This window comes from Tupaia chinensis, unplaced genomic scaffold (genome assembly GCF_000334495.1).
Source record: "Tupaia chinensis unplaced genomic scaffold, TupChi_1.0 Scaffold143654_1, whole genome shotgun sequence".
NCBI classification, from domain to species: Eukaryota; Metazoa; Chordata; class Mammalia; order Scandentia; family Tupaiidae; genus Tupaia; species Tupaia belangeri.
In genome coordinates, this window is record NW_006203502.1 from 1027010 (window position 1) to 1037428 (window position 10419).

The 10419-nt window shown below is 41.8% G+C and overlaps 1 protein-coding gene across 2 annotated transcripts in view; it reads right to left on the reverse strand.

The window, feature by feature from the left end:
- The window catches only part of LOC102491431 (zinc finger protein 793), a 73472-nt gene that overhangs the window by 9817 nt on the left and 53236 nt on the right, over positions 1-10419 (reverse strand). Inside the window, exons 1-3 of one of the 2 annotated variants that reach the window (XM_014582597.2) lie at positions 10077-10161; positions 8389-8526; positions 3352-3397 (exon numbers count right to left, since the gene is read on the reverse strand). The exons of the other annotated variant lie outside the window; for it this stretch is intronic. Coding sequence (XP_014438083.1) covers positions 3352-3366 — 15 coding nt within the window. The 5' untranslated portion in view covers positions 3367-3397; positions 8389-8526; positions 10077-10161. Of the gene's footprint in view, positions 1-3351; positions 3398-8388; positions 8527-10076; positions 10162-10419 lie in introns of those variants that run through there. 2 annotated transcript variants of the gene reach the window in all.

The following is a 10419-nucleotide window of genomic DNA, read 5'->3' on the forward strand; positions in this document are numbered from 1 at the left end:
AAGCAGGGCAAGGGCCACAGATGCTGGCACATGGCACGCTAAGACCCACATAGGGGCCATGGTACAGAGGAGATACCAACCAAATGCTCTCCCTGATGTCAAAGTAACACACTGAGGTAGTGAGAAAGCAGCCAGCAGACTCTGACCCAACATTTCCCAGGAAAAGATGTCATTCTGCTCCCAGAAGGCAATATCATTTTCACAAAACACGGGGACAAAGAGAGGAGAGAAGGAAGTATCACAGAAGTTGTAAAATTAGGACGACTTGGTGCCTGGACATACGAAGGAGAAAACTGGTAAGTCAAAGATAAATCTGAGGGTCCTTGCTTCCCTGATAGGATGGCACCACTCCTGAGACAGGAAACTGGGGAGAGGAGAGACATAAATCACACATTTTGCACACATTAAGTAGGAAGTGCTGTAGAGCAATCAGGCACAGATGTTGAGTAGGTCATAGATAAAGGGGAATGCGGTTTTCAGATGAGGTCTTGGCCTAGGTATAGACGATGGGAATCACCTGCAGAATCCTCCACATTTACACAAGAGAGGTTTCAAACCCACAGGAACACCAAAGTGGAAGAGACCACTAACTGTAGAAAGAAATCACAGGAAATGCTGAGAAGTTGTTATGAGAAGCAAGTTAGGGGAGCACTGTCATGAAGGAGGGAGGACCTCAATGATTATAATCACATACTATGGACACACATCTATTCCAAGCATGTTACAAATATATTTTTATTATTTATTTATTTACTTATTTTAATTTGACCAGAGAGGAACAGAGTGAGAGAGAGAAAGGGAAAGTGAGAAAGCAAACTGCCAGGTCTAGGACATGAACCGCAGTCCGTCATGTGGAGTCCAGTGCCCTTAACCACCATGGCACCTTCCAGCCTCTGCATGTTACAAATATTAACTCAGTTCTTAAGTTTATTCTCTGGAGTGGGTGCTACCATTAACCCCACACTGCAAAGAAAAATGTTCAGCATAAAGGAGTTGAGCAATTTGCCCTAGGCCACACAGTCAGCAAAGACCAGGATTTAAGCTCAGAATCCTATCCTGTACTTTCACCCAGTACACTGCTGCCCTTCACAAAAGGAGACAAATGTAGAATCTAAGTCAGCAGAACAATCCAAAGACATCCTCTTATTTCAGCCTCAGCAAGGTTACTTGGTAAATATAAAAGGAGGCTGCTAGACTCGAAAAAGAATGAGGAACAAGTACAGGGAAATTGCTTTAGGAAATGAAGGGGCTAAGGGAGAAAAGAGAGAACATTGTGATTTGGAAGTGGAGATGGTTGCTTACATCGGAGGTGCTGACTGAGGTTGTAGGGGCAGGAAGAAAATGGGGAGAGGAAGTGGGGAGAGGACAATCTTGGGAAAGAGGTATCCTGCTTGAGGAAGGCCTCTGAGGAGGTAGAAATGCAGAAACTCAGAGGTTGAGATGAGAATTATTGTCAAAAGAGGGTAAAGAAGGCAGAAGAGGCCAGCCTGTGGCATGGTGGTTAAGGCGGCTGGATCCCCACGGCTGACTAGATGGTTCAAGTCCCAGATCCAGCAGCTTGAGAAACACACTGAGCACATGTGTGTACATGGCCAAAAATCCCCAAAGGGGAGAGAAATGGGGGAGAAGCAATTGAGGCCTATCCTTATTGGGGGGGGGGGTGCTTTCCCATTTTACCCCTCTGTCTCCAGCAAGTACAAGTGCACGCTCTGTCAAATTTAAAAAACAAAACAAAATGAAAAACAGAAGGCAGAGGTAGTTGGGCTCCTCTGAGGCTTGCTAAGAAATACGATTTATAATTGCTACCAAACTAGCAGAAACAGAGGGAATGACAATCATTTAAATGCTGGGCAGTACATTTGTTCCTCAGTTTAGATCAAGGTTACAGATACTTGGTTCAAATTCAGAACTTTTGTAAACTTTTGTAAACTTACAGGGACCCTCCTGACTCCCTCCCAATCAATTGTTTGTATTTTCACTTTCTTATAACTGAAATTTTAGTATTTCTTTCCATTACACATGTGGATCAAAATACAGAGAAGTTAGAATTTCTTATGCCTTTGATACTGATAGAAAATGCTATCATAGCATTGGAGAATTAGGACCTGATGCTTTTGGTCACCTGAAGAACTGCCAGATTTTGGGGGGCTAATTCTCTCCTCCAAGGGACTTGGGGGCCACTGTAAAAAACCTGCTTCTCCACTTATCAGCTATTGTTAAAAACTTTGTTTCCTCTATCAGTGTTTCTCAAAAGGATTACCCAGAACCTTTAAAGATTCTCAGGCCCCACCCATAGATAAGTCCATTCAGCAGGTCTGGGTTGGGGCCTGCCATTCTAACAGGCCTCCAGGAGATACCATGTGATGCTTACCTTCAGCCATAAGAAGGCTCTGCAGGGAAACAGTTTTCACCTAGAAATAACAATATACTTCTTTCTTATGGACAATGTAAACCATGAGCTAGCTTTATCTGCCTTTTTGTTGGGCAGCCAAGATCAGTTACTCTTTTTGGACTCTCCACATTTTATACTATATTCCAAGAATGTTCCTTATATCACTGCTTTTTTTTTAAAAAAAATTTCATTTAACTTTTTTATTTTAATTTGACCAGAGAGAGACAGAGAGGGAGAAAGTGAGAAAGCAAGCCACCACATCTGGGACTCGAACCGTGGTCGGCCATGTGGGAGTCCAGCGCCCTTAAACACCACGCCACCTGCCAGCCCCGGCATCACTACTTTTAATGTCAAGTTTGGATACTATCTCAATGGATGTCCACAAAATGATGGAATAGTTCAGTCAGTCATATTCCATGCATACAATGAATTATTATGTCCTTGGTTTTTAAAAAGTGATGGGTACTAATATGATGAATAGAAGAGTATGTATAAGAGTCTTGACATTGCACTTAGATGTAGAAAAGAGGCCAATGCATTCCACCCAACCCCCCCTGAAACACTAGCTGCTGCAGGCTAGAAATGCTTTTGAGAACTGTTCTTGGCCAAAGGGAGTTGTGCCACCTAAGGCTACCTCCCCTCCTGGGGCAGTCTACAGTCAGTGACTGGTTGATTACAGAATACCAAAACCCCCTTGCCTCCATTCAGAACAACACAGCTCCAGAATATTTAGGATCAACTGAGGCCTCCATTCAACAACTCCCTCTGTCCAATCCTGCTTCCTTCACTGCCTTACAGAGCATCACTAATAAACATTCTGTGTGAAAATCCTCATCTCTGTCTGCTTTCCTGAGAGCCCAGTATATGATAAAGTTTGTATTTGTTTACAATGCATGCATTTTTTTTTCTAGGATAGTTTTTCCAAGAAGGTAAACTAGATTGTTTAATGTCATACTCACCTGGTACTCAATCATTTTCTGCTATTCTTGGAAAAAGACCTGAGATCTGTGAAGGAAGGGATTAGGGGAAGGATGGAGAAAGAGAGAAAAGACAACAGAGCTGTGAAGGACCAGGCCTGTCTTGGAACCTGCAAATTCCCTAGGTAAATCTTACACAAAAACCCATTCTTTAAATCACTGTGGTAGAAGAAATAAAGTGTGCCATTCAACTTAAAACATGGATACATAAAACAAACTTTTCAGGAAGTAAAACTGGCTACTAAGGAATAAAGTAAAGTTTTTAAAAAACAAATATCATTAAGACAGTTCAGTCAGTGATGGACCACATATATGATGGTGGTCCCATAAGGACTATATTAGCTGTTATATAGCTTAGGTGTGTAGTAGGCTATACCATCTAGGTTTGTCTAAGTTTACTCAGATGTTTACAAATGGCCTAATGATGCATTCTCAGACATAACCCCTTTATTAAGTAATACAAGACTGTACTTTTAGCCAAGATTCTTAAGAAATAATTGTATGGCTTAAGAAATTATAAAATAAAAAGGATAAATCATTGTTTAAGAATGTATGAGCTAGCTCATGGCCTGGTGGTTGAGGTGGCTGGATCCCACATGGTGGACCTCATGGTTCAGTTTCAGACCGAATGCATATGCATGGGTACCTGAAATCCCAATGGGAAGAAATGAAGGGACTGTGGCTTGATCATGCCCCATGAAGAGTGCTTTCTCCGTCTCTTTTTCTCTCTGTCTTCAGCGAGCACACGTGCCCTCTGGAAAATTTTTAAAAAATAAATAAAAAGTGGGTCTAGCAGGTGGCACAAAGGTTAACTGAGCAGTTCAAATCCCAGACAACTTGAAAAATACATCAGGCACATGTGTACCTGGACTCAAAATCCCAAGAAGAGAATAGAGACTTGATTACAGTGTAATCACTACCCCTGGGGGGAATGAAAGAGTGAGTGATTTCACACTTTCTATCTCAGGCAAGTGCACATGACCTAGAAGGCAAACTAAAAAAAAAAAAAAGAAAAAAAAAAAAAAGCGTAGGGGCCAGTAGGTAGGTAGCATGTTGGTTGAGAGTGCTAGACTACCATGATTAGAGTCCCAGACCTGGCAACTTGCTTTCTCACTTTCTCTCTCTCTCTCCCTGTCTGTCCCTCTCTGGTCCAATTAAAACAAATAAATAAATAAATAATTCTAAAAAAATGTGTAAATACTTTATGATGTCCTTGAATGTTTAATATTATGATTACTCTATTAAAATTATCAATGGGATAATGTATAATTTTTAAAATTATGTCTTTTGTAGCTGTTTTCACTAATGTCACCTCAAATAAAAAAGCCTAGTGTCCTTGGCTAATACCTAGATTATTCTGACTACTAATTTTTTTTTTTTTTGAAAGGTTTTCGCTATAGGGCGCGTGCGCTCGCCAGACAGACAGAGACAGACAGAGAGACAGAAAGTGAGAAATCACCCCCAGGGGGGATAGCCACACCACAATCCCTTCTCCTCCATTCTCCTCTCGGGATCTTGGGCACGCATGCACACACGCCCAGCCTGAATTAAAGCTACCAGGTTTGGGACACGAACCGTGGTCGACTACATGGGAGCCCAGTGACATAGCCATTATGCCAACTGCTGGTCCCATATTTATTTTAAATTTTGACTAGGAAGGGATAGAACGAGAGAAAGAGCGAAAGAAAGAGAGAGAGGGAAAGTGAGAAAGTAACATAGAGGGCCACATTCTGGTTCCACATTTTTACTACTAATTTTGACTGAAAAGAAATAGAACTCCTTGGGAAATGGCTGAGTTCATGACTTAGAGGAAAAATATAAGAGGCACCTCCATAAGCTTCAGGGGATCAGAAAGCAAAAATACTTCTTCAGTGAACAGATCCTGGCAAGATAGCATAAAAATCAGCCTCAAGGATCTCCAACCATGCAAGAAAGAGCATCAGAAGAAAACTAGCCATGTTTTTCAAGCTAAACATATGAATAGTTTATAACTCAGTAGTTCCATATGAATGCATATGTCCACAAAATTTTAACCTGTTAAGAACTATATATACATTTTTAGTGATTACAAAAATCATTAATATTAAATTTTCTTTTCTCTTAAAATAACTGGAACTATAATTAGACACAATTACTGCAACATGGGGCTCCCTATTTCCAAAACATTCATGTAATAGGATATCTAGAATTAAATTAATAAAGCATATTCAACTCTTTCATTCACAGGAGTGAAGATTTCAATACACTGTATGATAGACTTGGAAGTGAAAATCCACATCTGAGAGCACTAAGAGCTCTCATACATGGTTGGAGTGCAAACTGATCAAACACTTTGGGAAAACTGTTTAGCCATAGCTAATAAAGCAAAACATGGAGTCTCAATGTCACAGCAGTTTTGTTGATGGATATATGCCAGAAAAATAAATTGTGTCATAAGTTGAAAAAAATCCCTTCTATTTTGATTGGCATTGCATTGAATTTATCCATTCATATTAGAAAATGTTGACAATTCTGAAACATATTGATCCTTCCAACCTAGGAGCAAGACAGAGAAGTCCATGCAAAACCTCCTTTATGTCTCAAAGCAATAGGAAATTCATCCATCCATTTTCAAATGTTTGTACTAAATCAGCCACCCTACTGAATTTTCTTAATAAATGTAAGGGTTTTAAAGTTAAATCTCTTGAGCTTTCTGTGTATACCGCTTGAGTATCCTTTACTCAAAATGCTTGGGACCAGAAGTGTTCAGATTTTGGATTTTTTCTAGTTTGGGAATATTTGTATTTATATGTAGTGAGATACCTTAGGAATGAGAGTCAAACCGAAACACAAAATTCATGTTTTATATATATCTATACACAAAGTCTGAGTATAATTTTATGCAATATATTTGTATTAACAGCATTTTGACTGGGTCCCCATCACAAGGTCAGGTGTGGAATTGTCCATTAGGGCATCATATCAGTGCTTAAAAAGTTTCAGATTTTGGATTTTTGAATTAGGGATACTCAATCTATACAATGATTTCATCCATAAATACATGTTTTTCAGGGACCAGCAGTTAGTGTAATGGCTATATTGCTGGACTCCCGTGGTCGGCTGGACTCCTACGTAGTCGACTGCGGTTCGTGTCCCGGACCCGGTAGCTTAAAACTCACGTCGGGCGCGTGTGTGTGCGTGCCCAAGATCCCGAGAGGAGGATGGAAGAGAAGGGATTGCAGCGTGACCATCCCCTCTGGGGGGTGATTTCTCGCTTTCTGTCTCTCTGTTTCTCTCTGTCTGTCTGGCGAGCACACGCGCCCTATAGCAAAAACCTCTCCAAAAAAAACCCACATGTTTTTCCTTCTCTTTTCTAATATTCATACTTCTTTTCTCATTCCCTGATTAACTGCACTGGCTAACACTCTAGAAGAAAGTAAATCATAATACGGACAGGTTACTCACTAGAATGAGAATGCTAACAGAGTTCTGCCATTAAGTCTGTTACTAATTTTTAATTTGACATATGGAGAATCTTACAATGTTAAGAGAGTATCCAAATAGTCATATTTTCCTACTTACAACAACAAGAAAAAACCAGGGTGATGCCCTTAACATAACAGTTAAGCCTGTGGTTTGGTAACCAGATCCCATGTGACTGACCATAGTTCAAAATTATGGCCCCGGGGGCTTAAAAAACATGCTAGGTGCATGTGTATGTATAATCAAAATCCTGACAGGATGGAAAAACCAGGGATTGTGGTGTGACTATGCCCTATTTGGGGGGTTACGCTTTCTCTCACACGACCACATGCATCCAATAAAAAATAAAAATTGCAATAAAAAAAATCCAAAATAGGTGTTTAAATTTTATCAAATTATTATTTCCTATGAGATGACTGCATTTGATTGGTGAAGGTCAAACCTGACATACCTAAAAAATAAAGGACAAGGGTCAGATCTGTGACCTGGTGGTTAAGGGAGCAAGATCCTATATGGTTGACCACATGGTATGAAATCTAACCCAACAGCTTGAAAAAACACACCAGGTGCACGTGTATGGGATTGCAGTGTGATCACACCTCACTGCATGAAGCTTTCTCACTCTCCCTCTGTCTCTCTGTCTCTATCTCTGAAGAATACACACACACTCAGGGCAATTTTTTTTTTTAATTAAAAAAAATACAGGCCATGGCAAAAAGACTCTTAGAACAGCAGCTAGAAGCTGTCATGATGGTTAAGGTGTTAAGACTCCCACATGGCTATGGTTCAAGTGCCAGACCTAGAGGCTTGCTTTCTCACTTCACCTCTCCCTCCTCGGCCTCTCTTTGGTCAAATTAAAAAATAATGACAATGGGACCAGCAGTTGGCGTAATGGCTATGTCGCTGGACTCCCATGTAGTCGACCATGGTTCAAGCCCCGGACCCGGTGGCTTAAAACTCATGCCGGGAGCATGTGCATGCGTGCCCAAGATCCCGAGAGGAGAATGGAGGAGAAGGGATTGCAGCGTGGCCATCCCCTCTGGAGGATCATTTCTCACTTTCTGTCTCTGTCTTTTGGGAGAGCACACACGCCCTAGAGCAAAAATCTCTCAAAAAAATAAAATAATAATGATAATAAATAAAATTAAGTAAGTCTTGGGATCAGCAGTTGGCGTAACGGCTATGCCGCTGGATTCCCATGTAGTCAACCATGATTCGAGTCCCAGACTCAATGGTTTAAACTCACACCAGGCACACGCGTGTGCATGCCCAAGATCCTGAGGGAAGAATGGAGAAGGGATTGCAGCATGGCCACCCTCCCTGGGGGGTGATTTCTCACTTTCTGTCTCTCTGTGTCTTTCTGGAGAGCATAAGTGCCCTATAGTAAAAACCTCTCCCCCCCAAAAAAAATTAAGTAAGTCTTTTTAAAAAGAGACTCTTAGAACTAGTAACTTACATATCTAATTTCTTTCTCAGAGTCTAGATGAAAATATTTTATAAACACTCCCAGTTTGTTCTTCTAGTCAAATCTTTAACATTATCAGCTTAGATACTTACTCAGTAAACTGTTTTCTCACCACAGCTAAGGTCACATCCATTTTAGCTGCCTCCAAGTAAGAATAGATTTCTGGAAACCATGCTTACTTTTAGGATGCTGTCACAGATGGGCATATCATTAACTTTGCCAGAAAGAACCTTAAAGGAAATGTTAGGACAAAGATAATTAGACCTCTGATAAAAGCAATAGGAACCATATCTTTTATAACATATTACTATAGATAAGTTTAGCACTAGATCCTTTTAAAGCATTTTAGTTATTGTGAGGAATAATTTTTAAAAGGAGGGGAGTTTCCAAAAAGAATTCTGAAGTGGGCCTTAACAAAGAGCAACAAGATGGAACTGGTTACTGGTCAGCTGGAGTGTGTTGTTTTCCTGTTATGCGTGTGGCATCTTCAAATCTATGAATCTATGAGCCTCCTCAACACCAATCCCCATAAACCTTCTAATCATAGACATACAAGGCATCTCTAGTCATAGGCCCCCAATCTCCAGCCCTCAGAGTTTTTCCTGGCTAGTGATATCCTATGTCAAAATCTAACAATGAAAGGGGACCAACCAGCAGTTGGCATAATGGCTATGTTGCTGGACTCCCATGGACGCCCATGTAGTCAACCACGGCATGAGTCCTGGACCTGGTGGCTTAAATTCACGCTGGTCATGTGTGCGTGCATGCCCAAGATCCGGAGAGGAGAATGGAGGAGAAGAGATTGCAGCATGGTCATCTCCCCTGGGGGGGGTGTGATTTCTCGCTTTCTGTCTCTCTGTCTCTCTCTCATTCTGGTGAGCACACGCGCCCTATAGCAAAAACCTCCCTTTAAAAAAAAAATCTAATCACAAAAGCCCACTGGTCATTAACTAAAAAGTTCACTGATCTAATCTGATTGTCAGACAATGAATTACACAGATCCTAATCACTAACTCAAACTAACTCAAGGTATCTCAATTACTGGAGATCAATTACTTAATTGTACAGTTCTACTCCTCCCCACAACTGACAGTCCCAGTCACTGACACCCCTTTGCGCCCCCCCCCCCCACTGATCTCTTTTTTCTTCATTCTACAAAAGTCCACTGAGTAATACTGTAAGATTCTCTCACTGGCCTAAATGATCACTGATAACCCAAAGGATTTCTCCAAACATTGATCCCTACTCACCCATTCATCCAAACTCCAAAACTTCAACAATCACCAATTCTAGTACCCAAACCATTGCCTACAAAATTTAGAACCTCTTGTAGCCCTTTAAGGCCTGTGATCATTGAGCCCTATTGCTCTCCAAATTAGCGTGTTCCAACAACTCCTCTTAGCACCAGACCCATGAATACCATTCCAACTAACCCCAGGTGCCCTACCAATCAAGGCTTTTCATAAATCCTTCCTTTACCGATTGCTACACATTCCCAATCTATCTTCACAGCGACAGTCACTGACTCCCACAAACCTGCACACACTACCGGCGACCTCCCCGCCCCCGTGAAGTTCAGACTCCTGATCACTTAACCCTTCAGTCCCTTCATTACAGATCCTTCGGGGCAGCCAAGATTGACCCAGTGGGGCCACCGTAGCTGGCGATCACCCGGTAAAATACGTCCCAAGCTTGGACCGTTTTTCATACCGCTCTTTTCCATTTGTTCAAGGCTCCTTCCCCACCCCCCGAAACCGAACACTCTACCACCCAGCCTCACCGCATTATAAGACGTTCCCATTCCGAGCGGCCAGTGCGCAGACTCAGTCACGACTTCGAGGCTGTTGGCCGCAGCCGGGAACCTTACACCGGACGGGATTCTGGGTATTCAAAGCTTCGATGGGAAGTATGACGGCCGTGCCCACGTGACAACCTCTTGCTGGAAGCGGCCATGTTTAAAAGTTTGCCGTACAAGGGATGACTAAACCCTTTGCTAAACCACAACATAAGGCTTAGGAAGGAAAAAAGAAGTGCCCGTGAGGATGTCGCTGCTGCTCTTAGCATCTCGGACACCCACTCTACTGTGACCAATATGGCGGCGGCCGGATCTCCAAGCCGAGCTT